This window comes from Anas acuta, chromosome 12, assembly GCF_963932015.1.
Source record: "Anas acuta chromosome 12, bAnaAcu1.1, whole genome shotgun sequence".
NCBI classification, from domain to species: domain Eukaryota; kingdom Metazoa; phylum Chordata; class Aves; order Anseriformes; family Anatidae; genus Anas; species Anas acuta.
Window position 1 is genome coordinate 19,104,740 of NC_088990.1, and position 27,815 is coordinate 19,132,554.

The 27,815-nt window shown below is 33.9% G+C and overlaps 2 protein-coding genes across 16 annotated transcripts in view; both read right to left on the reverse strand.

Moving 5' to 3' along the window:
* The window catches only part of UNC13C (unc-13 homolog C), a 157,866-nt gene extending 151,802 nt beyond the window's left edge, over positions 1-6,064 (reverse strand). For all 4 annotated transcript variants that reach the window (XM_068695262.1, XM_068695261.1, XM_068695260.1 and 1 more), the window contains exon 1: positions 3,086-6,064. In XM_068695262.1, the coding sequence (XP_068551363.1) occupies positions 3,086-6,053 (2,968 nt within the window). In that variant the 5' untranslated portion in view covers positions 6,054-6,064. The remainder of the gene's footprint in view (positions 1-3,085) is intronic.
* Positions 6,065-6,201: 137 nt separating this feature from the next.
* Positions 6,202-27,815, reverse strand: part of LOC137862848 (protein unc-13 homolog A-like) — a 54,304-nt gene continuing 32,690 nt past the window's right edge. For 3 of the 12 annotated variants that reach the window (XM_068695279.1, XM_068695273.1, XM_068695272.1), the window contains one exon: positions 6,202-6,339. In XM_068695279.1, the coding sequence (XP_068551380.1) occupies positions 6,309-6,339 (31 nt within the window). In that variant the 3' untranslated portion in view covers positions 6,202-6,308. The other 9 variants (XM_068695270.1, XM_068695269.1, XR_011100550.1 and 6 more) reach the window with 8 other exon arrangements.

Below are 27,815 nucleotides of genomic sequence, written 5' to 3' on the forward strand. Positions count from 1 at the left end.
GCATATTTTTTCTTTCTATTAGAGAATAAGGTTATCCAACAAGACTCTTTCACACTGATGCATTATTTATGTACCAAAGATTCAAGAACTTTACTTAATGCATCACTATAATGAAAATAGCAGCATTTGATACTTTTCTTTTGTACTAGATTGGAGAAACAACACTACTATATTATCTGGCCATATCTCTGGTTGGCCAGGTTGCTTACTACTCTTTCCTGCCTACATGGACAAATGAAACAATTCACTAAAAAATAGGTGATGCTCTGGTTATATAATTAAGATGAATTCAGGGAATTGATCTGCAGCAAGCACTGTTCCATACACAGATAATAAACCAGAAAATGACTATGAATCAAAGCAGTAAGTGTCATAAAGCCTTTCATAAAGAGTAATATAACATCTAAATCAGCTATTTGTCACTTTTCCTTAAAGGTATTATTGCTCCTGCAAATTACAAAGATATAATACCCCAAACTATTATTTGCTTAATTAATTTAGTATTCTCCAGACATGCATGAATCCACATGTAAAGAAAGGGGCCATAGTGTGAAAACTGAAAGGCTACAAAGTGTACAGTTTGTGTGTTTCATAAAACTTCCTTAAGATCTTGCAAAATGTTTTATATAACAAAACAAAATTTCTTTACAATTCAAGTAATAAACTAAAGTTAAACATGTTTTCTTCTAGAGGACAAACTGACATTAAGAGGTACTTCTTCAAAGACTTCATACAAAGTGTTCCAAAAATGTATTATTATTATTATTTAAATCACAAAATAGTTGAGGTTGTAAGGGACCTCTGAAGGTCAACTTGTCTAATAAACCTGCTCAAATAGATCACAAAAAATAGGTTGCCCAGGACCATGTCCAGAGGGCTTTTGAGATTTAATTTGTGGATCCCATCATTTGTGAATAGACAGCCTATAAGTCATCCTGCTCACTGAAGGAAGAATCAAGATCTTAATGTAATAATACTGCATGTCACTCAGCAGAAGGCAGAGTTCACGTAATGTATTCTTTTAATAGATTACTACAATTATGAGAAATATTTTGAGTGTTTTAAACATTTTAGTTTAAAGACTTCTTAGGTGTTCTGCAGACATTAAAAGGTAAAATATCACATTCATCCACTGGATGTAATACATGAAAACCATGCTGTTAATAAGCATAGCCAAATATACTATAGGACCTGAAGGTACTTTTAACAAACCAGTGACTAATGAGGCAGAGTATCTATGTGGAACACATCTCCTCCTTCGAGTGGAATAAAGAGTGTGAAGAGAAAACAGAACTGCTACTCAAAAATTAATGCATGCCATTGTCAGGATAATCTGAGAAGTACCATTGTAGAAGTTCGTATGTAAATTCCCTTTAACCTTTTAGTATACACCCTTCTCTCTTTATTTCATTGAAAATGAATGTGGATGTCCTAGTATGACACCATCTAACCATGAAAACAATTCATGACCCATAATCTACAATGCACTTTCATAAACTAGATTTTGGTTGGCTTATCTGTAATTATACTATAAGAAATGTGTTAGCAGTTCAGAAAAAAAAAAAAAAAAAAGAATGTCTATAGACTAAAAGACTGAAAGATTTTTTTTTAACTGCTGGATTAAAGGAATTAAAAAGGACTGATCACATGAGATGTAACTTCAAAATTTTCATTTTCTAGTTACAGTATGTTATCTGATAACATATACTAAGACATAGACTTCAAATATTTGAAGCAACATGCACTAGCTTGCATTTTTCCTGTGTGCTTTCTTTGATTAGATCCTCAGACATTTATGTTCCTATTGTAGAACAGTGACTACACACAAATGCTGTTCCTCCTACCCCACAATACCTCATAAAAATCATGAAAAATTATAGAAAATACTAGCTATTGTTAGCTGATTTTTCATATATACATCATCTAATGTCTAACACAGCACTGTAGGAACGTATCTGCAAAACACAAATTTACAACCTAGTGTCATTATCTGAATACAAAAATAAAATTTAATACAGACTATCATATTAACAATTGTTTGTGGAACACACTTTCAATTTGACTATAAGTTTATAATAAAGTGTTTTTCCATGTACAAAAGAAACCTTATAGTAGCTCAAGATTTGGACGCTAATTACTGCTAATACATTCTTTGGCTAAAGGCACAATTCTTCATCTTTAAAATGAATGTATCTGATGATTATTTTTGCAATGTAGATAAAGAAAGCAAAGATTCAGTCAAGGTGACAATTACCATCTGCAAGGTGACAATTACCATCTGGCTAGCTATGGTAGTTATGTGATCCCAATTAAAAACACAAACAATGTTATTACTTTAAAATTGAAGTGTAAATTAATATTGAAAATCACTATTTTTGTGTATTACTAGAGATTTTAAGATATATATATGATTGCCTGCTTTGAAGTCTGCTAATACAGGAGTCCTTTCTGCCCCCACCTCCTTATACATAGATGTTACCCCTTACACTACCTTCTTATTTCCCCTGCCCCATTTATTTATCTATTTATTGAGGACAGACCATTCATTTAAAGGCTTATTGTCGGTACAACTAAGGACAGAATTTAAATCAGTTTAGACTTGCACTCTTACAAGTCTGTAATAAGTTATGGGGTGCATACAGGATGCAGAACACTGCTTATCAGGATGAATATAGAATCAATCATGCCTTGGAAACTGTTAAAGGAAACACTAGTATCCGAACATTCTGCATTGCTCATGTGATTACAAGTATACCAAGGAAACTAAGAATAACTCGCTGTTTAGTTCTTTAATAAGTGTTTAAGTCTTGCAAAATTTAATTTTCAAGTAATAAATTCAAAGCACTACTATTGCTTGTAAACTTCTATTTAGACATATCCAGAAAATTCCTTCAAAACACTTGTAAAATTTTAGCTTTTTGATTTCCATGGGACTATTTCACCCTATGAACAAACCCAGAAACAGACAGACTTTCTGTCACCGAATTCAAAGGAAGCAGGAGCAGACAGAAAGTAAGGTATTGTTTCTGATCCTGAGAACAATGTTTTGCTTAAAAGACAATATTAAAAAATAAAATAAAATTACCTCCAGAAAGGATCTGCTCTTCCAAGTCATTCATTCGTTTCTTGTATGCTTTTAAAGCAGCTTCTTTGAATGACGGTCGTATTATTTTCTTCTTTGGAGTTTCAGTAAACATCTCTGGGACATTCTGATTTTCATCTTCCTTTACTTCTATATGAGCAGCCATGCCAGTTTCAACTTCCAATATCTCTTCACTGACTAAACTGTCAAACTGTCCATCATACTCCTCCTCTGGAAGTACTGCATAAGGAGTTCCACATGAAGACTGTCCCAGTTCATATTCTTGTACCTGCTCACTCGTTTCACTACTATTAGTTCTATTTTCTAGTTTAGCAAGGACTTGTTCCATTACTTCAACGTAGTCTGTTTCATTCTCACCAGGTGGTTCAATTAAGTCTTCCTCATACTCTGCTTTATAGTAATAAGGCTCAGCATAAACATCAGAATCAAGTGTTGTGCTTGATTCATTTGCAGTAGACTGAGATAAAGTCCTAAACCTTCCCATGAAAGATGATCCACTGTCTTCATACCCACTTAAACTTTGTGTACTTTTATTCCAAACTACTTCTAATGCTGACTTAGCACGTTGAAGTGTAGATCCAAATTTAGGAAAGCTGAAAGTCTTATCAGAAAGGTCTATGCTTAATCGGCTATGCCATGATTTAGGAGGTGCTTCTTCTGAGTCATCACTTGGTAGCTCACTCTGACTTCGGTACATCATAGGCAATCTGTTTTGATTCTGATAAGATGAGTTAGAATTTGTTTCCTGATAATCATCATACTGACCAGTCCACTGACTTTGTGATTCACTATCAAGACCCGGACATGATGGAGAAGTTCCATCAAGGGTAAAATCATAGCTTTCTGTATCATACTGGAGATCAGAACTTTGACACTTTCCAAAATCTGTCTGTTGATCTGAAGGACTGCTCATGTCATACACAAAACCTTCCTGGGTGGATGAGTCTAGGCCCAAATCTGCCCCTTGTTCCAACTGATTCCAGTCTTTCCATGGTGAAAGATCATCATGTAAAGAAAGCTGAGAACCGCTATAGTGGCTTCTGTCTCTAGATGCACACATTATTCCATTGTCCATTACTCCACTGTCAATGTTTTCTGTGTTCTCTACTTCATTTTGCTCTGAGTTCTGTTGGTTATCTTGGACAAAAGTCTGTTCCTGGGAACTGCCATACCAGTTGGCAGAATCTTCTTGCCTTCGCTGCCAAAGTTCTCGATCTGAGGAAGACAACAGTGAACTGCCATTTGTTCTGTTAAAATACTGATTTTCTGAAAAATCCTCAGAGTAGGACTGACACAGTTTTGAGAAATCAGACTCTGAGCGGCTAAGTTTTGGTGTTGCAAAGTCATTCTGCAAATGCCATAGTGGAGTCATGTCTGAATAATAGGTCTTTGGTTGCTTTTCCACGTTGTCAAATTCCGCTGACTGATTATCATATTTTTTTCTGTTTGCAAAGGTATTATTATCATCAGTGCTGTTAAGGTCTTTAGTATTTGGGGACTCAGTATTCCCCTTTGTCATGCCTGTTTTTATTTGAAGTGCTGATTTAGATAATTTTGCATAACTGTTCTTGTTTATATCTGATTCCAAGTCTTTATCACTGTCAGGTGACTCCCAATCATGCATTTTAGTTTTTGTCTCCATTGTTAAAAGCCTCATATCCATACTCTCATATGTCTGTGAAGAAGGCATTCCTCTTTCTTTTTTATCTTTTATGTCATGGGAAAAAACGTCTGTAGAAATTCCAATGCCACTTCCCTTAAGTTTATAAGACTTTTTTAAAATCAAGTCTCTCTGTTGTGATGACTCAAAATAAACAAGAACAGGTCTTGGCTTTGCATTTGGACAGTCTCTTTGTTGCCCGAGTCTTTGGGCAAACTCAATTTTAATAGTGCTTTGTGCCTCTGAGAACCCCATTTTATCTATTAATATTTTGTAAACTATGTTTTCAGTTTTTTCAAGCCTTTCTTCAGGCACATTTAGAAACCTAAGACTTGCTTTGTTTCCCGGATGGCCTATCTGCTTAATGTAGTCATGTATGTCTCGAGTTTCTCTTCTGGACTGTACAAATCCAGTTCTCAATTGTTCAATTTCATTTTGTACTACTTCCACACTACTAGAAATTTCATCAATTGATTGTTTCAGGGCATTTACATGCCCTCTTAATTCAGAAAGTTCAGTTTCAATTTGACTTATTCCCTGAAGTTCTTTAAAGATCATTTCCATAACATCATGGGTTTGACTAATACAACCTGTTGAACTGAAACCAGGTTCAAGAGTATTTGATTTCTGGTGATGACCAGTTCTGTCTAGAGATTTACTTCTTAAACCCCATGTTTTCTTCCATGTACTTAGTTCTGAGTCTGATGAGACACATTCTTGGCTCTTCTTCCATTTCCTTAGTTTTCTCAAAGCTCCCAGCTTCAGTGTGTGTAAAGTGCGTTCTCCATCAGAACTGCCATCAGATGGTGCAAGACTACTTAAACTCTTTCTGTTGCGTCTCACAGGCATTGTGTATGATAAATACTTGTTTTTCTTGCTATTAGTTCTTACTTCACTTAATGATTCAGAATACGAACTATCATTTGAAGACAGATCTTGAACTATATCTTCATTGTTATTGTTTGTTACAAAAATTGGCTTTTGCAGTCCATTGGCAATAGCAACTCTGTAACTGAATGTTGGAGAAAGTGAAAATTCTCTGTTACTTTCCTCTTCTTCAGTTGATAAGTTGCGAGCAGATGGACACTTGGCAATCTTTTTAACAGTGCTTTTTAAAGCATTTGAAAATTTTGGATTCTTTGTTTGTCCAATCTGAGTTAAGTCTTGATCCTTTTTAGTCTGACAACTCTGTTTCCTTTTTGTACTATTTCCCAATTTCTTTGTAAACATTCCTTTGTAAATCTTATATATGTAAGATGAGATCAGGCTCTTTAGATGGGCAGAAACCATGGAGTGTAATTTATATTAACCTGTTTCCAGAAAACACAATTTTTGCTCCAGACAAATATTTGTATCTCCAACAGGATCATCAGCCAGTATTTAATGAACAGAGACTCTAGATATGTAAACTAGTGATGTTCTGGTAGCATTTGACAGGAAAAAACAACCAACCAACCAGACAACAACAACAAAAATACAACTAAAAAGCCACATCTGCTTGTTAGAAACCAGATCCTGAAGGTCTTTTGTATGTCTTGTAAAATCTCACTCTCTTGCGCATGGCTTCTTGAAGTGTCTAAAAAGGAGGGAATGATGTTACTATTGCTGCCAAAATTAGTACTGTTAAACACTGTTTATGTTAGTTGTGTTACAAGGGACGTACTTATTTATACTTTCCTTATACTTGTCCGGACAGAACTTTTTAAAATTATTGAAGCTGAAAGTAGTTCTGAACAAGTACTTTTACAAATAAAAGAATTAGATACATTTACAAACATTAACATTGTACAGTGATTCCCTGAAACTTGATATTAAAGTTTTTTGCTTTCTTTCAGAGTAATGATAATTCAGTTTAGATCCATACAAAGTACAGTAGTAGGCAACAATTTTCAGGTTAACAAGTTGTTCCTAGCTAGTAAAATAGAAACTCTCTTGGTTTATCTTTTGTAACAAGGTGGAATTCGGTGCAAACTAGCATTGTATGAATGAATTACTTTTTTTTATTCTTATATGGGAGAATATACATGACATATCTTGAGAAATAAATTTCTTGTCTTTATACCAGACTAATACATGCTATGGTAAGCCAGGACTTGAAGTGTGCATGCCTTCAAGGGTTTTGTTCTTTAAAAAGGTGAGGGGGAAAAAAGCAAACAGTAAATCCTTCTCTCCCCAAACCCTCCCTCCCCTCCACCCCCCCCCAAAAAAAAAAACAAAAAAAAACACCACACACACACACACACAAAACACTACAGAAAATAAATAGATAATGATAAAGGCAACTGATAAAACAATGTCACCCAAATTAAGTTTTACATTGCGCTGGACACAGGGAAAAAATACACATAACAGGTAAGAGAAATAAACATGATTTACAAGTCTTAGGAGAAAAGCAGATGGTATTACAACAGTAAAACAATTTTATCTGAAGAAATGTAAGAATAGATTCCAGGAGGTAGCTGGAAGGTTATTTTCAGTAACAGAAATATTTATTCCATATGAAACATAATTAATACATTCTAAAGACAAATAGATGTCTTTTTTTTTTTTTTTTTTTTTTTTGACAGCATATCATTCAGTCTCATAACTAAAGGGTAGAAACAAGACAAATAGCTCAGAAAAATCCAACAAAATAGTTCTTAAAATTACCAATTCAGTTTATAACCCATCTAAAAATTCTTTGGCAGAATAAGAAGTTTATTTAGATACATGCTACACGAACATTAAAACTTACTCTGAGGTAACATAAGAGGGCTAAGGGATATGAATTGTTCTCCTGGCCTGCAAACAGCATGGTAATGCATGAAACATTATCATCTCCTTACACACCTCAAAATATAGTATTTTCATGATGAGACTTGTCTTCATCGAGCTTACTATTACTTACGTCACAGTCGATATCAGCAAACAAATAACATTCATACAGCAAAAGCAAAAGGCACCAAGTTTAACAGAGCCCAAGAAAAACTGGCAAAAGCCTGGTTGGCTACTGGAGTTCTAGAACAGATGATGTAAAGCAGACATTTCTTTTCCAGTTTATAACAAAACCGTGCAGACCAAGAACAAACACAAGAATATATTTTTTGTCCTTCCCAAAGTTGCTGCCTGTTTTATTAGAGAAATATTATTTGTGGAATATAAACTGGAAAGAAAAAAATATTACCAATTCTGTGCTGACCCATGCATGCTAAAAATATGCTTTATGTCTGAATTCAGAGTATGAGAAGTCAATTAAGAGCAAGAAATGTTTGGAAGAAAAGAGTGCTCAATGTGGCTGCATGCAATTTTCAAGGCATGCAAATAGAAACTCAGTATTACAAAGCTCTCACTCACTAGAGTCAATGCTGACTAGTTTTCATATTGTTAGCAGAGGATGTATCCACCCTGGAATACTTTTCTATATCAAAGGCATGTTTCAAGATGACACACTTGATAAACATTTAGCTATAAAACTAAATTTCTGTAACCATTTATTGAACAAAAATTTGAAGAGACTGCCTGCTTTCTCTGCCCAGAAAACCCATAGTTTTTAAGTGGCCTTTTATATCGACTTCATTCAGGTGACTTGGACATACTTCTCATTGAAAAGATTTCAAACCAACAATGTATAAACAAGCTAGAAGTCTTTTTTATTCTCTTGGGCTAGAAAACATCTAGAAATAATAAAGTTATCATTGGAATCTGGAATATTTTATTCATTTTAAATAAGGTTTAATAACTCCTTTGTAGAAGAATCTTGATTTCATAGCCACCAATAGTGTTTTTTTTTTTTTAATCCAATGCCTGACCCATACTTTTTCAGAGATAATTGAAAATACTATAAATAGCTACAAATTCATTACTCCATTTAAACCCAGTTTCTGACAACACTGTAGGAAATTAAAAATTGTACTGTCAAACACACAGATCTGTTAAATAGAGCATATTTATCTTCTCTCATGCAAGTTACATTTGATCTCAGCTACATGTATATTAGTCATATGACCTGTTAATCAGTTTACAACTTATCATTGCTCTGTCAACTGCTGGTTTTCCAAAACTGTTTTTCCTCAGATTGAATCAAATTTGAGTCATTATAGCTTGTTGTTTTTTTCTTTGTTTTGGGTAAAGATTAATACACTAATTTAAAACAGAAGCATACTAGTGTAGGTTGAAGATCTAAGAAATAAGGAAGCATGTGTATATAGCTGCAAATCTGAACACCAGATAGATTATAGATTATCATTATGGATTATAACTCTATAGATTATAGGTTCTAATTCTTCCTATTTTATGAAATCCAGCCCTCTCCTCTTATTAAGGAAAAACAAAACATAACCAGAACCACTATCTTACAAAAATAATTTCAGTATTTACAATGAATAGGTAGATCACTGCTGACCCATCCGCTGGATTCCAACAAACAAAGCTGTAGAACAGCATCCCTTTTCAGAGGTAACCCTCTAAATTTTTGGATTCAGAATGTCACCCTCCCACACCCCCAAAAGGCAAGAAATATGCAGAACCATAGCTCTGCTTAATCTTTACACTATTAGTCAGCCACAAGGGGCCTGTGCATATTGGAAGGGGGCAGGGAAGAAGATGATGCTAAAGCTCATTTTCCGTCTTTAAAGATACATGTGGCAGTTTGTTTTCACAATACCAAGACAGTAGGGGAAACAAAACAAAACCAAAAAGCCCTTGTCTGCAGTAATACCACTCTGCAATACTGCCAAAGCAGTCAGTACTACCTGTAGGCAGCAATATCTATTTGATATATGCAAAATGCTTCACAGATATGAATTATTTACACACGTTACACAAACAAAACAATTATTTGTATCCACATAAAGTGAGATAAGTCAGATAAGATAGTCAGATAAGCTAAGATAGTCAGTTACTACCAGGAACATGAGGATTCAATAACAGAATAACTGTAATTCAGGTCTACAGATTTTTCAAGTATGGTCTTTTACTAGTCTTAGTCACCTGTGAGTAAAGCTATCCTCACATAACTGTACTTCCATCACTGTATTTATGTCTGTTAGGTGAAAGTTACACAAACATTTTTATACTTGGGATTATTTAATTAATTTACTCTAACCATGACATTAAACAGATAATTGTCTCAGATGACAATTTGTAAGAGATTAATTCGAAACATTTGTTGCTTTATATTTTTTTAATTATTTTTGTATTCTTCTTAAATACTGACATTTTTGATTGGTGTTATTGGTGAATCTCTCAAGATAATATTATACTGTTGTTAATACTGCACATTATATAACTGACCTGCCTGCAGACCCTGGAAGAGAAGCACAACAACAGCAAAGTAGTTCTGCTTCCTCTTTGGATAATTACTTTTTGTTCCAGAAAATTCTCAGATAAAACAGCAAACTTCTGCCTGGACCCCCCCGCCTCCGATCAGTCATTCATATGAACATTAAATCATTCATCAGAACACTAAATCTATGCTTCAGCTATGCCTCAGATGGATGCAGATTTGATTCTCTTATACTAATACTGAAAAAAAAATAGACTCTTGGACAATATCAATCTTAATGGCAACATCAGTCTTAATGGGGCAGAAAGGAAAGTAGAAGAAAGCAGCCACAGGAGTCATGACATATGCCATATATCTTGGCTTGAAGCTTTACAGCATCCTTGAACATTACTTGTAATCTAGGAAATTTACTTTTTAATGTTCTAGTACCATTATCAGCCAAGAGTGGCACTTTCTCCATTTGGCTGAAAAGCTAGCCCTGTTGTCCTTTAATACTATTTGGAAAGTTCACTATACTTGCTTATTTATCAAGTGATATTTCTTTATGGATCCTGGTATTAATGTATCTAACCACCATTAAATGTTACTTTTCTATTTATAGAGCACGTTACCAATACAACTAACACCAAACTGCTATTTCAAACTCCCATCCAAAAAGCACAACACCTACTTATTTTTAAACCTACAAGGCCTTCTGAAGAACTCATACATACGGTCAAGTAGACTATGGAATCCCATTTAAGTATTTAACAGCCATACAATGAGACACTGGTCACTCTAGCTATTACTTCTTTCAGTATATAACATAATAGATTTTAAGGATAACAACAGATGCAAGCGTGGCATATGTTTAAAACTGACTTTGTCTTACTGTGATTACAACAGTTTCTAAAAAAGAAATAAATATAGCTTTGCATATTAGTGAATTATATCAGCAGTTTAACAGTTATTTGGCAATTAAACTACTTCATAATATGTAGTAGCATAGCAGAAGAATTTAGAAGAAAATGTAAATTCCCAGCTTGGCAGGATGAGCAATTTTTTTGGAGACAGATGTCTCCTCTGGTGCTTCCCTACTGCTATGATAACAATGGGAAAAGAGGATTTTTATGCAAATTCAAATATGTTTTTGCTTAATTATTACTGAAGACATAAGCTGATAAAAAAGACACTAAATTTTCAATATATAAACATATATTGTTACACTGTTCTCCACACCTTGTGTAAATTCATAATATTTGCATTTCTCTGAGAAGTCATCTTACAGTAACTGTGAAGTTAAAGTTGCCAACAAATCATTAATGAACTGCTAACGTAATTGTTGAATACATTTAGAACACTATTTATTTCTATAGAAACAAATCTATGGTATAGTATTTATATTTCAAACATAAAAATCACATTTGAAGCAATTCATCCTTAAAGGACAAGTAAATGACCTTAACTAAGTCTGCAAACAAAAAGGAATTAATGCAATATGGTAAGTAATATTTAAAGGTAAAAAGTTAATGAACAGATTCCTAAAGTTAAAACGTGCTCTTCATTTGGAGAGCAGAAGTTTAGAATGGTGTAGTTGAGTATTTATATCTAATGCACACAAGGGTTAAGAAGTAGACTGCACGTGATTTGGAACACAGCTTCAATATTATCTGGTGAATTATGCGAACTTTTCTTTTATGCTTCTAGTTTTTTTTTCCAAATTAAAAAAAAAAAAAAAAGATAATGTAGTATGAAAAGATGAAAAACAATAGTGACCCTGAAAATCTTTTATCCCCTTTTCACAGCTGAGTGTACATTATGCTGTCCTACATGAGCCTACAAGAACTTACTCAATACTCACTCAGTCAATACTCACCTCAAAAGGTGAGATCTACAGACAATTCCACTTAATAGCTCGTTCCTATTTAAATGCAATCTACAGAAGGAATGGAAATACTTGAAGATAAAGACGTTATTTAGTAAGAATATGAGGATAACTGTATTACCAAGTCAATACAAGGCATATTAGCTTCAGTGAGTTAGAATATCACATGAATGTTATTTCACGTTACCTCAAACATACAAAAGATTTACTATAAAGCATTCAGAATAATCAGAACAACTTAATATTTTTGAAAAAGAGAAAGCATCAACATGGATTTCACCAAGTGTCAGGTCTGTCATTAGATTTGCCTGTATTTTTGATTAGAAGTTTTCTTTGCAGCATTATACCCTGAAAGCCAAAGAGATTTAATTTATGGTAAAGTTTAACACATATGCAGATATATACATACATACATATATGCTTACAGTATACTGAATGCACATTCAAAGTCTCGTACAATACTAACAATCTGTAATTATTACATCAAAATAATAATAATAAAAATATCCCTCCACTTCTTCACAGGTATAGAATTTTAATCCTCTAATTGTTCTGGCCTGAGCCCTGGGATGGGCAATTCTCTATGCTGAATTAGATCCCTTCTGGACAGAGACAGCCATGGAGATTTGGACCATGTTTGGACTAAATCAGTCTATGTAAGAGATTATTTTAAACAGCCTTGATGTTTTTTTGTTTGATTTTTGGTTTTTGTTTCGTAGTTTTGGGGAAAATTTTCCTTTTTTTTTTTTTTTTTTTTTTTTTAAAGATGCTTACAAAAATGATCTGTGAACTAACATGACTGTTAAAACCATGTACCTTCCATTTGTCATCAAACAGGCTTTCTGTATTTTTTGAAATGTACTAACAATATAATTATTTTTATAACACAAAATTATGAAATGGATAGTTTTTAATAAAGAATCTTTCATTTGGTGAACTGTAGCAATAATCTGTGTGTTTTACATTTGAGAATTGCCATAAGCACAAACCACCGCAACTACTAGTTGTGGTGGCTTGTTGATAGTAACATACAGTAACCCCTACAGTATACACACAGACAGGAGCCATGCTTGCCAAACACCTGAGCTGACCTTCACTGACAAGCACAACTTGTAAATATGCTTTTAAATATGCTGCAAAAACTGTATAACATTTTTTTTCTTGGCTTCAACTGACAGCTATAGAGTTACACTTAGATTTCCACAAAAAGTGAGAACTTCTACCTTAGAGCTATGAACTTAATTGAATGATACATGACAATGAAAACAGAACCTTCACAAGAACCTTCTTATGTGCCAAAGAATTTTTATAATTCAAAATTTCTGTTTTACTGTAATTATATACTAGATTCTTTCTCATGAGATCATTTCATTCTTCCTGCATTTTTACAACACTACACTTAAAAATGAAATTGGAGCTTTCGGACTTCCTTGATACTTTTACAAATTAGGAAATACTCTGAGCTATCAATCAGCCTCCTCCTCCAGCTTGGCAATACTCTGGAGTCCCAGTACCTCACCTGCGACTTCCCAAGTATTTCCACAGTCATATATAGGCATTATGATAATGCTGTTCTGGCATCAGTGCAGGATCAAGCAGATGGTATAGTGACAGAAGACCTTAAAACAAGTCTGCGGCTCGTGAAAATTCCACCAAAAACAATATTTATTTTGTATCATTGCTTTTTTATGTATGAAATGTCTTTGAGATGACAGTTAACGACAATCTCTATCATAAGACCCTTAACCAAATAACATACAGCGAATAGATATTTTAACCTTAAACTACTTTTCTCTGACACTTTCAGTCTCAACAGCATTCTCTCAACACTTTTCTCAGTATATTGAAGGCTAATATGGTAAGAATTAGCCCTAATTTTAGAACAGCCAAATATGTCAAGTAACAGCCAATTTTCATTTTACTTGCTAGCTATAGATTACTAAATCATAGCTGTGTATTGCACTAAATATAAGTTTTTTTTGTTTGTTTGTTTGTTTTTTTTTAATTATGTAATCACTGGCAGATTCATTCAGAATACAAGCATTGTACCACCTCTACTGTGGAAGAAGTTACATCTTCATGATCAACAGAGTTTATTTGCACATAAGAAAGCAATTAAGTAGTGCAATACCAGCAAATCCTTTCAAGGCACAAGAAATCCTGTCAGCTAAGGGTTAACTTCAGTATTCAGATGCTGGAACTGATATTAACCCTTTCTCTATCAACACATTATAAAAAATCCTACTGAAAAGTGGCCTGCAGCCAAATTAAAAATGCAACAGAATATTTTAAGAAGAAAATGTTTTAAGAGACTTCAGGACTACTAAACAATCAGGTGAACATTATTTTTCCTCTTTTTTCTTTTTTTACCACTAGACATGCCCATTAAAAGACAAAAATTAGTGTCCTTAGTACAATCTTTACATTTTATTTCAGTTTTATTACATAAAAATGGTTGTTAATTGAAAGAAAATACTATTAGAAAAAAATGCATGGGACTAAAAAAGTTGGGGGTTAATTAATATAATAGCATTTTTATATTTGCCATTTGCCTATTTTTTCCTTTTAATACAAAATGAACCATCAGTCTCCTAGTAAGAAAATAGTTTCAGCTACTATTACCTGGTCTCTGGAACTGCAGAAGACAGAACACTAATGTGTAATTAAAGGATGTACAAAAAACTATTAAATACCTTTGTGCTTTCTTAGGCTATGGATTTGGGGGGGGGGTGTGTGTGGAGAGGCTATATAAGAGAAGGTATTCTAACAAATCAGTTTAGCCTTGAAACAGAATCAAGCGTTTATTCTAAGCAAGCCATTTCTTCAAAGCAAAGCTGCAGGGTGTTCATCTTCAAGATTAATCAAGACCCAGAAATAAATAAACATCCATAAAGCTCAATTTATTACTAATGTTATGATCAACTAGGAAGAAAATACAGACTGATAAGTAAAACATATTATATTTTCACCATGTATCCATATCTGAATTATTTAATTTACCTTTTTATGTAACTTTAAATGTTCCAACTCATTGTGAAATTGAATACTATACTGCCTTACTCAACACTGTGAACTTATCAACATTACAAAATACATCCCCCCTCCCCCCTCCACACACACACTTTTTAAGAAAGAAGCGTTGATTCTTAAGTCGGTTTGATCTGGCAGTTTCATCAACATTGCAGCATTAGAAAGAAAATCAGTTACAAATCATTGCACTGTATTAGCTAGAACAGTGGGAGGTACACTCAGAATGAAAATAAGGAAAGGAAACAAAGGAAACAGAAAAATGTATGCAGACTAGATACAAAAATACGAAGAAGATACATACCTGGATTAAATTCTTCTTAAAAAAAAAAAAAAAAAAAAAAAAAGCAGATTACATACCACCATCTTTATATTATTTTCCTTTTATGAAGAAATACTGTGCACAACTCCATTGCTATTTTCTCATTCTTCCTTCAGCCTTAAAAACGGTGCAATACAACATGAGGCTGCTTCTCAGTGATTCAACTCAAGTGCAATCAGGCATGCTGTCAGTCCGCAACAATATCTGTTCAAAATTCCATCATATTCCCTAGGCAGCATTAAATGCTTTCTCCACCAGCCCCCCTTCCTGGTGTGTTTTTTTTTTTTTTTTCCACCCTCCTACAACTTGTGGTAACAGCTAAGAGTAATTGTATTCATTCTGCATCTCAGATTTATTTCTTCACTATAATAGCAAAATGGGAGTCAGCATCTTACTCCTGGTCAAGTACAACATCAACAGGAGAGAACAGCAATCTTCCTTGTGTTTTATGTGCTGGTAACTTCACCCATTGCTGTTTTCTTCTGACACTGTTTCTGAATGCAGTGCTCGCTGCAATAGCCACAGCCCTCCAGCGTGGAAGGCAGCCCCTCTGCTTCACAGATGGAGTAAAATAGGCTTATCGAGAGCCCTTGCTCATAGAAACAACACATGCAGTGCTTCGTGAGAGCTAGCAGGTGCACCACTGTCCACCAGGGTAACAGGGAGAGATAGCATCTCTTGGTTGGCAGGGATGTGTTTCACCTAGCCTTTTATTTATCAGTTTGACATGACACGAAGAGAAACAATTATATATATATATTTTTATTTCAGTGGGGATTTCACCAGCAGCTGATTATTGTTTTTAATTAATTTATTTTTTTAATGAATCTGCTAAACCAGTTCCTAACAATTAATATTCCATGTTTATTTAAGGTTGCTCCAGATAGCAAGCAGTATATCACTTCTTTATTTTCCATACAGTGTATTTCGTATGCTCTCAGTTAATACCCAGAGAGTAGGACTCAGTCATTTGTTTATTTGGATTCAAATAGCGGATCAGATTATTATTATGCATGCAGTAAGTAAATCATTACCCTGTACAGAATATATTGGGTGTTCTTTCAAATGTTATCTGACTTAATAGCAGGTGTGTAAGGCCACATTCAACATATTAAAGATGTATTCAAAACTCTGGCACATGAAGAACTATAGAAATACATTCAGAATGATTCTATATAAAACCTTTCATGCAAAGATGCATACCTACATGTATAATGCAAGTGTAAAAGTTTTACAAAACATATGTACATGCATACAATTGCAGCTATACTATTACCACTTAAATCTTAGAGATAGCAACACTGAAATTCCACATAAAATACAAAGTTTTCTAGCAGAAAACTATGTATAATTCCTGCATAAAGATAAAACTTCAGAATTTCTGGTCATATTTGTACCAAAGAAACTAGTAATTCAGTTATTTACATCTAAATTACATTGATACATTGAGTAAAAGATAGTGGTTAAAAGTATTTAACAATTTCTAGTAATAGTTATTTAAAGCTCTATTGGTTGTAGCTTTCACTTTCTGCAATCATTGTATTATTATAGCAATGGGATTTTGGAACACAATGCTTTTTAAGTACAATTTACAGATGGAACAATTCTAGAACATAAAGCCCAATTAATGGATATAAGTTATTTGTTTGGGTATATCATTATAAAAATAATTATGCACCATTATTATCTTTTATTAAAATTAATGGAACCTATAAATCCTCCTTTTAATTAGACTTATAGTTAAGAAGTAGATGAATGTTTTATTATTCATGTCTTATTGTAATTTTTAGCCTATAGTAATTAGTATTCTACCTAAACTTATACAAAATGATGTTTCAAATCTACCACGTTGCATGCCAACAAAAGTGCAATAAAACTTATAAATGCACAATATACAATATTCCACTGATATAAATATTCGGTAATATATGCCTAATTACCTGAGATGTAACAATAATGCCTCTCAAAATCAACAAGGCTGCTCATTAAGGATGCAAAGTATATAAAAATAAAAAATAAAAGAATCAGGCAGCCTAATCAATCATGGCTACCCACAGTAGATACATACTTATGACAAATTAACTGTATTTCTGTGAAGATTAAGCAAATGGTTTTGAGACTACAGACAGTAAAAATGGTAAATACTGGGAAAGTTTTGCAAAAATAGCTTTTTTATTTAATAAAAATTGTTTACAAATAGCGTAACTCATAGCATTTAGTGTTGTTTTCAAGCAAGTTGCTATGTATTGACCCTTTTTATACTAAACTGGAATGTTTTCAGGTGTTGAATGGTTTAATTTGAAGCCACTTATTTGAGAGCAATGAATTTTGTTTTGCAAAATTTATCTTTCAATTGTTTTTATATTGATATATATATAAATATCAGGTGAAGTGTACATATACAAAGGAAAAAATGAAGAAAAAAACAAAGGCCGTCAGATCTAAATTATGATTTATCTACCCTGGAAATAAACTTCCATACAGAACTTGCAAAAACCAGCAAAATGCTGATTCTTATTGCAAAGATCTGGACCAATTAAGAAAGTAATTTTAGTTATAAATACATCTTAATTACCTGCAACTAGATTTACCCAAATTCATCTTCACAAGAAAGCTATTTTGTATGTCTGTTCACATGATCTACACACAGATATGATTTTAAGAACTTTTTGAAATAAATATACAAGCAAAGATTTTCATTCTGTATAGTACCTAAAATAAGTGTATATATGTTCTCACAGTCCTTGTTGTGCAGATACTTCCATGTTAATGACTGGAATGAAGCTACTGTTCTTAAAAGAACATCTATACCAACCTCAGTAAACTAATACAAAAGGAACAGTTCAGACACATGGGTGATCTGCAGTTTTGTGGTTACTTGCCATGATCCCCATGTGTTGATGAAGTCATCTTTATTAAACACACCTTTAAGGGCTGACACTGTTTTAATGTACTTCATGGACAGCATAAAAAACATAACTGCCACTTGTATAACAGTAGAAATACAGACCATATACACATGCTGTGATTCCTCTTACACAATTCTAGCCAATCCAAGTATCTTAATAGTACCGGCAACTACTTCATCCAGCCAATTCACATGTGAAGAAAATCTGTAACGCACCAAAACCAAACACAACCCCCATCCAAAACCAAAACCACAAACAAAAAATAAATCCCAGTGGCATCTAACAGCCTTCACATACATCTATTCTGTATGTCTATTTCAAGTATTAGGTGACCATGACATTCAGCAACAATTCTTTGAGGCAGCCATCTGTCAGTGGTCAAGTGTTCTTGGTATAAAGCTAATGGTGCCAATGAAGTTGTATTTGAATAAAATGAACACAATGAAGCTCCAGGCACATGTGCTTGGGGGAGAGAGGTCATCAAAAACACTAGCTCATATAGAACAGAACAGAATATCCTGAGCTGGAAGAAATCTGCAAAAAAATGCAGAGTTCCTGGCTCCACACAGAAATACCTAAAAATTAAAACATATGTCTAAGAGCATTGTCCAAATGTTTATTGAACTACAGACTTGGTGCCAAGACCATTAACCCTGAGAACCCTGTATCTCATAGTATCACTGTACCTGCAAGATAAAGTTGTACAATCTGAAGATGTAAAAGATAGGTAATTTTAGCTCTGTTCCAGGATAATTATAGTATGGACAACAACTACTAACATTCCTTAAACAAATGACTACTACTTTAGTCACTGCTAACTTGCATGGAACTCAGACAGGAGTTCAGGAGGAATACTTCCATGCACCTTCACATCTCCAAGGCAAAACAAATCACCCCAACAAGCTTCAGGACAGAGAGTGACTATAATCTTTCTCATCTTTTCTAAAAAGAGTCAGACTTTTCCTTCTGTGTTTTTTTTTTTTTTTCTTTTTTTTTTTTTTTGACTGAATAGCTTTGAAATAAATAAATAACAAAACTATAGAAATGAATAATAATAAATAACAAAACTATTAGAAATGAATAAAAAGCTGAAACCACAGCTTCAATGCATCTAATAATTTCCCTCACTTAAGGATTATTATTCAGAGAAATATTGTTGCAAGTGAGAACACATGTAGTAGTACCCTTTGATCCTGATTAAGTAGTTTAAACTCTGAAGCTCTTCTGTAGGGGAAAAACGAATTCTGAAATTTCAAAGTAGTTAAAACTTTCCCAAATTTACTTATCTTTTCAATCTTATACTCAGCTTATAAAATTTTGAGTCCATCTGCACCCAAACTATACCAGTATGTATTTCATTCTTTAGGCTAAAATACACCTTAGGATATCAAGCTCAACGTGGAAAACAAATCCATCTGAAATACAGTGTAATAATCTTATAAAAAGCAATATTATATTTAGAAACCAATTACATTCTGAAAATGGGACAATGGCTTTGCCGTACAGATGCATTTTTACACACATACATACAAATATTATTAAGTTTCAGCATCTGTAGAAAGAAAATGTTTGTATATATTTTTTAGAAATAATAGTCTGTCAAGTGAAAATATTTAAGAGATTTCCATTACTAATTCTAGGTAATATAACCAGTGGTAAATAACTTCTTTAGATATTAACTGATTGTTTCTATTGATGAATACTTATACAGAAATGGTGATTTTTATAAACTGATTAGAAGCAATTTAAATTTCATAATGGATCTCAGCCTGAAATTTGGGAAAGCTGCCACAGAATTAAGCTCTCTCTATGCCATCTTCCACCTCTCTAGTCTTATTAGAGGACCAATATTCCTTCCCTTTCATTACAAAAAGGCAGTAGGTGTGTCAGTTCTTAAATTGACCAATTAAAAATAAATAAAACCAATCAATCAGTTCTTAAATCATGTATTCTAAACCTAGTCAGAGATTGGATTATTTCTTCCAGATTAGAAGGAAAAAAAAAAAAAAAAAAACAACTGGGAAGAACAGAAAGGCAGTTTCTGCAGTCAGTTGGAATGAAATCACGCGGTCTGCCTGCAGCCGCAGGGATGCGCAACAACCGCTCCCCCAGGGTGCGTGTGTGGCGGGGTCTCTGCAAGCAGCCGCCGCGGCCCCGGCTTTGCGCTCCCAGCGCCCCCCCTGCTGGCGGCTCGACGGCCCCAGGCCCGCAGAGCGGGGCGCGCTGCTGCCCGCAGTTGTCGGGACGCCGTCGACTTCAAATCGCCTGCGGACGCGGTCAGCGACAGCCACACAACTACCAGAGGTGATCACGCTCTGCCTGCTTAGCAGAATTTCTAATTTATTAAAAACGTACAGAGCACTCCCACACTTTTTTTTTTCTTTTTTGGAAGCGCATACAGAGTTTTAGAGACATGCTTCTCTCACACCATGATTATTTTCTTTACAGTATACATCACCATTTTTATCTAGAAAGAAGCCTTTATACTAAGAAGGGAAAAGAGAAAATAACTATTCATGACATGCAAATTTTGACATTTCATAAGTGCATAGGATCCATCTGTAAATTGTTTTTATATTTACACTTCAAGATGACTAGGAAGTATTTTGTATATATATTTTTTTGAAGTTATGGAGGTTCAGACCATTTCTTATTTCCATTATACCTTCTCCAAACACAACCTCTTTAAACTTATTTTTAGATTCATAAAATTATGCTTTTTAATTTCCATAAAGTGAGATAAAAGCAGCTAGAAGGTTTTAAAATCAATAGAGAACACACAATTTTCAAAACATAACAGCTTTTGGACAATTTAAGCAGAAGTTGGCTCTGATTTCAGAAAGGAAAAAAATATTATCTAATGCATTGTGCAAATATTTATTTTTGCTCTCTTAAAATTGCATATAAACTTATTATTGGTGCTACAGACAGAAAAGCATAATTAACTCAGAGTAATAAACTTGTCTGCTTTTTCTCATCGTCCTATTATACAAGTCAATTTTTATTATTTCCTCTTACAAATAATTTATTTCTATTGATTCTTCACAACTTTATTCCAGATAAAACAACCTGTATTATACGCAAACACTGACACAGATCAAACTACATGCATTAGACTTTCCATTTCTCTGCTCTATCAGTGCATGCATCCTGGTCCCAGCTGAGGAACTGAGTGTTGCCTTCAGCCAAGGAGTTTGAGTTTCTTTGATGCAAGATCTCGTACATGCTAATGCTCGTGGTTGAGTTTTACTGAGAAAGCTGTAATTAAAGTGTGAGCAAGATGAGAAGAGAAGGGAAGTTGTGGGATGACTCAAATAAAAAGAAGAGGAGCAAAGCAAATCTGAAGATGGCAATTCAATATCAACAAGGATCAGTCCATTGCAAGGAGCAGCAGAAAGATCCTTCCCCACTTTGCTGGCCCAGTGGAACACGAAAACAGAACAGAAACACCCAGTCTTATTGGGATGATGCACATATTTGTGATTAGCCTAGTAAGTTATTGATCCTAGCTTTCTCTTGTTCATGTTAAGAAACAAATAATTGCTTTGCACTCAAGTTTATCCTGCCTGTAGAGTCCCTTTACACAAGGAAAAGCTCTTTGGAACAAAAGTAACCTAGAGGGAGGAATTTACATTATCTCCATTCCACACAGCCCTCAGTCATATACTTAAAGTCAAGTATATACTTAACAGCCATACTAATGGCACTAAATAAGAGTCTGAACCACCAAACTATCAAAGAAAAAATTATTTGGTAGTGAATTGAAAACAAATGGCCAACATCACTAATTTGAAAATAGGCAAAGTGGGTAGATGGCAAAAGGGCAGATCACCAGAAAATTCTGTAAGGGTGAGACAGGAACTCTAAAGCAGGTGCTGAAATGACTCTAAAAGCTGAATACTTGCAAAAATCCTTCTCACAGTGCTAGGACTGACAGAGCAAAGGGATATATCATTTATAACAAACCTGGAAGCATAGTAATTTGCTCTCCTGGATGTTTTTCCCCAAGCCTTCACTCTCTAGCCCCTGCTTAGATTCCATCAATATCTTTTATTAGCTTTCCATTAGTATCATTCCTTCTGCCAGGTCTTCATAAGTGTTCTTTTCTCAAGTAGACAGTGCTTTTTTCTATCTCCTGCCGCCGGGGGAGATCCCAATTCGTGCCCAGTTGCTGGCCATCCCAGTACCTCTTCCCTCTCACAGTGTGACTTTTCCTTTATTGCTATTACAAGAAGTACTCTATCAATTTATCATTAACTCCAACTCTCTACAACTTAATAGATTCTTGCCTTTAACCATCCTACATATTCATCTTTATTACCTTTATTGCATTCAGAAAAAATCTTTTGCTTCTACAGAATGTTATTCTGGAATGACAGTTGATTGATACCAACTGGCTTATTTTGCCTGTTTTATGTGAAGTACACATTCTTACTTCTAAATTTTCTCTAAGAACCCTGTTGCATTTCATTATCTTTCAAGCATCACCTCAAATATTCACAAAATCCTCTTTAATTCAGTTACAAATATGCTGTAGGAGCTATATAATTCTGTAGCATATTGATTAAGCCATAGACTATCAACAAAACCAGTAATAAATAATTTAACATGGGTCCAAAGACACTTCACATCACTAACAGGTTGCTGGAAATAGATATTGAAATGGGGGAAGGTAAAGAATGTTACAATGGTCTCTCTGAACTTTGAAGCAAAAGGGAAAATTGAAGTTTAATTCTGGAATAGAGTATGTTACAGGATGGTTAGAAACCATCTTGTTTGTTGATGTTCTTTTATGACAGTCAAGAGAGAAATACTAGCTTTCTAACTCTCTATATTATTATTCCTATCTCAATTTTTGAAGAAGAAAGCAAAATAATAGTTCCTTTTCTGTCTTTGTCCAACAGATTTCTTAAATGATGGTGCAGCAGCTCATAAAGATTCTTCCCTGGAGTCTATAATTCTTAATACCTTAATTTAACTCAGGAAGGCAATTTTTACATTTCATGTCATTTTAAGGGGAAAAATACAATCATAAAAGTATTTTGTTGTTGTTGTTTTGTTTTGTTTTTAGTAACGTATATCTTGGCACAGAAGTCATGAGACATTGAAGACAAAATGACGGAATAATTTTTCACTTGAAACATAGTCCAATTAGGACATCACTAGTAACATGTTAAACAATCTACCAACGGAGCAGCACAAAACTTACAGTTACTTCCATGCATCTAGCTGCTATGTTCATTTTTTACCACGACCTTCCTTTACACCTCATTGATGTGAGATTTTGGCCTACTAGCTGAATTTCTAATCCATTAACTATACTTAGACCTACATCTTGCAGGGTGCAGTCATGTATGATTTTTCTTTTGTTTTACTACCAAACACAAGAGGCTTGTGCAATCTTTACTTTCATTCCTTGAGAGTTAACACTGGGCACTGAAGGCCAGATTTCCTTACTTTTATGCACTTGCATGCATTTGTCAATGAGGCCAATCAACAGGCCAAAAGGTACCAGTTTGATAAATATCATACAGCTTTTCTGTGCTGATTGAATTTATCTTGGAATAAAGATTAATCAATTTCACGTGAACTCTTAGAGGAAATAATTGTTATCTGCAAACATTGTACTCCTTGTTGTGGGTTCAGTAGCTAAACCTAAACGACTCGGTTTTGTACTGCTGATTCACAGATCAGTGAATGGCCTTTTGTCAAAGTAAGTTTTCCAAACACTTCTTGAAAGACTAAAGGACAGCCATTAAGTGATCTCAGAACTGTTAGTCCAATCTTTTCCTGTTGCCCCTTTTACCTTCTTCAAGTACAGTCAAAAAGTTTAGACAAGATATTCAAGATATTTTTTTCAGAAGTCAAACTACTTGATATAGCCATTCAATAATGGCCTATTAATTCAGATAATAAATAATAAAATGATTCAGGAAGGGAATACACCCCAGAAAGTCCTTCAACTACTCTGATATTTTGAACTGCCTCATAATGTCAATTAATATTCTAAACCATTGTCAAAATATCTTTAAATGGGCAAACTTGCACTGATACTAAATTCACTTGATTGAAGAGAAACTGCAGTTAAATATTTCTTTGTATTCATATTGTCAGTTCATTTGTCCCTGTTTAAATATTTCATTTAAATATTTAATCAATATGCTGATTGTCACTTGGACACTATAATTATGTTTTAATTGAGTAGGGATACAGATATTTTTATTATCAATTTAAAAAAGGAAATATTTGTTTATTTACACTTGAAGACACTTGCATGTCAATCACTACTTGGAATACAGGGACACAAAATTGTTCAACTGAAAGATTTTTGAAAACTTTGAAGTTTCTTTGGACATGCTGAAATCTTTTAAAGGGAATCTTTTCATTAATCTCACAGCAGCATAGCTCCTAAGCAGGGAAAGGATTTCTGCTTACCCAGTCCAAAAATCCCATTGCTGTCACTGTGCAGTAGTCACTTTAGTATTAGTTTATCAAGTTTTTTTTTGTTGTTGTTTGTTTTTTTTTTTTTTTTTTTTCCTGAACAAGACAGTAAATCAATACTGCTGACAAAACTAAGCTACAGATAACTTCTGTTAGTGAGCATTCACATACTGAACATCACAGCATCTGTCATATGGATAACCTTGAATCACAAAGAACAGCATAAAAGCAACGCACAGTGAATACTTAATTATCTATCATCTTTTGTTAGTATTGGAACACACAACAAATATTTTTAATGGTATAAACATTGATATTTAGATATACTATGCTCATTCTACAAACTAAGAAATAAGACATGTAAGGAAGATACATCTAGGCTAATCCATGCCACTACATTTATTTTATTTTTCAAAATCATCTCCAGTTATAAGCCACTTAATATGGTGCCACTATCTCACCATCTTTCCTGTACCAAACATAGTTGTGTAAGGGTACAAAGGATAGCTTATTATGAGTAGTTTTTTGTTTAATGTTAGCCTTCAAAGTCAATTATCCTCATTTTTTTTGTAAAATTTATATATATGTATGTATATATGTATATATATAAATCCATCTCAGGAGATGACATTTATTCAAGTGATTGTATTTCAGAAGCAAAAAAAGTCTCTAGAATAGATAGGGTTAGTAGTTAAAGATAGGAGCAAAATGACATACACTGTGGTGTGTAGGTGGGAAAGAAGAAAAGGGAGAATGTAGTTGATTGTATTTAAGGTTGATACTGAGCCAAAAAAAATAATAACGCACACACTCTAAACCCATCCTCTCATAATTATTACCAGTACTTAATAGCTCTGATTTCAATTCTGTTAGAAAATTGAGGGGAAAAAAAACAACCAAACAAAAACAACCAAACAAAAACAACCAAAAACCCACAACCTCTTCATTGTCCCTAATGATACAGTAAACATGAAACTGAAAAAACAGGTGTTGGATTCAAGAAATTCTGTTTTGGATTTTTGTTTTTAATCAAGAAGCAAAGCTACAATTAAAGGTCCCTATCTGGTCCTGCAGTGTTTTTTAAAACACAATTTTTCATGTACAATTTTTCCTCAAATGCTTAAATTCTGTCCCCTCCCATATATAGAAGTGATTTCCCTCATACTTTTATTTTAGCATTCTTACATCCTAAAAGATTCCAAGAAACCTTAGCTATTGCAAGCAGACACTGTGGTAATTTTTTATATACAGAGAAACATTCTCCAGACCAAAAGCTTGGCACTTTTCCTATCTGGTCAATGTTTGAGTAAATATTCATTAGCTGCCATCCCTGTGGTGAACTACTGGCTGTCATCTCATATTTAATCAGAACTGCCTAACCCAATCTCTTAATTCCATAGGCTAACATTAAACGCATACATCCCATATATTCTTTCTGGAACTTCAGGACCTTCAAATGGCACTTCATTGTCCAGACAGTTGCTAATAAGTCACCTATGTATTTTCCAGTGCAGTAACAGTTCATGTTTGTTGTATCTGAGAAGAGATAACTGAAACTGCAGCACTCCAACTTCTCTGTAATGGGCAGGTATTGTGTAGTTGTCTGTTTTAAAGACCATCCACATGAGAAATCTCTCCACACACAGTCACCTCTATTCTAAGTTAAACCTACTTCCTTAAACAACCAAGAATAGTGGAAATTTTTTTTTTTTTTAATGTATATATATTGCTATTGCTGTAGCTCCTCTGCTCTTAAAAGCCTCCAGTGATGGATATCCTGCAGCCTGCACCAATGCCTAAGAACCTTCCTTGCAGTTAAACCTTCATGAAGGTCATTATTTCTTTTCCCAATTCCTTACAGACAAAGACAGTTCCCTTCTTTGGGAAGCAGAATCTTACAGTACACCTACATACAGAGGTTACTTTCTTTGATGAATTACTCATTTTTCTCATCATTCATTTTCTCATGAAAATTACTCATTTTATTTGTAAATACTATACCATCTGTAAAACACATTAGAATTGTTTAGTTTTCTGATCTTGTGCTACATATATTCTTTAACGTTCTTGTGATGGCCCTTTTTAGCCACAAACATACATGCAAGTAGAAATCTTATTTTGGTTAAGCATTGGTAGAGATTTATCCTTCATGACTCAGATTTTTTGAGCAAACACTTGCACTTAATGTCATATCAATTATTTAAATTGACACGGACTAAAGCACAATTAGAATTTAAACAGAGGACAAAATAACACGTCAATAAAAAGGAAGTGTAGTGACAGCTTCAGAAATTTGCAAGCTAAGTCATCTCCTCTAAGTAATCCCTATCTTTTTATTTTGTTTCTCACACGAAAATGTTGGAAAATCCAAGAATCTTTTTTCCTTTTTTTTCTTTTTTTTTGCTTTTAAATATATGCTGTAGGTACTATATGAATTCAAAAACAATGTTCCATTTAGTTTGTAATCTCATCTGATATAAAATACATTAAGAAGGAAAAACAAGGTATAGTGGTACACAAAAGGCAGACAAACGGTATTGGTTTTGGTTCTCCACTGAAAGTGTGTTTTTTGAACTAATTAATTAAATTTAAAGATTCTAAAAATTTAAATCACAGATGATGTGGATGATAGTAATCTAACCAGTTGGCTATAATACAGATGTATTGCCTCAATTTGAGAGAAGAACACACAACATTAAAAACCTATGAAACACACAAATATATTAAGTAAGTCTATTTACTATTTTGTTTAACAGTTACTAGTAAATCTGACATACTCTTTCAATGACTAGAGAACACACCAACATCTAGCTCATTAGTTTTGAAGCTAGTCAAAAGTTTTGACTGTCAGTTGTATGGTGGCCACTGGTCAAATAGGCACTGCTTCACTAAGAAGATTAACCAGAACTTAAAAAACATCATTGGTGTTTTGAAAATATGAATTGGATTCAGGCATCAGAGAAAATGAGCTTCTGGACATGTCTTTCTGGGCTGTACTATAACTGCCATATACAACGATGACACAAGTTCATTGTTTCTGAAAATTTATCTTCAGGATGAAAAGACAGACAAAAAGACCAATATAACCTACAACCTAAGCCAATGAGGCATGCAGATATTGCCTTTAAATATTTACAAACTGGGAATAAAAATGCTACTGTATTTACTATGAGGGTGGTGAAACACCGAAACAGGTTGCCCAGAGAAGTTGTGGATGCCCCATCCT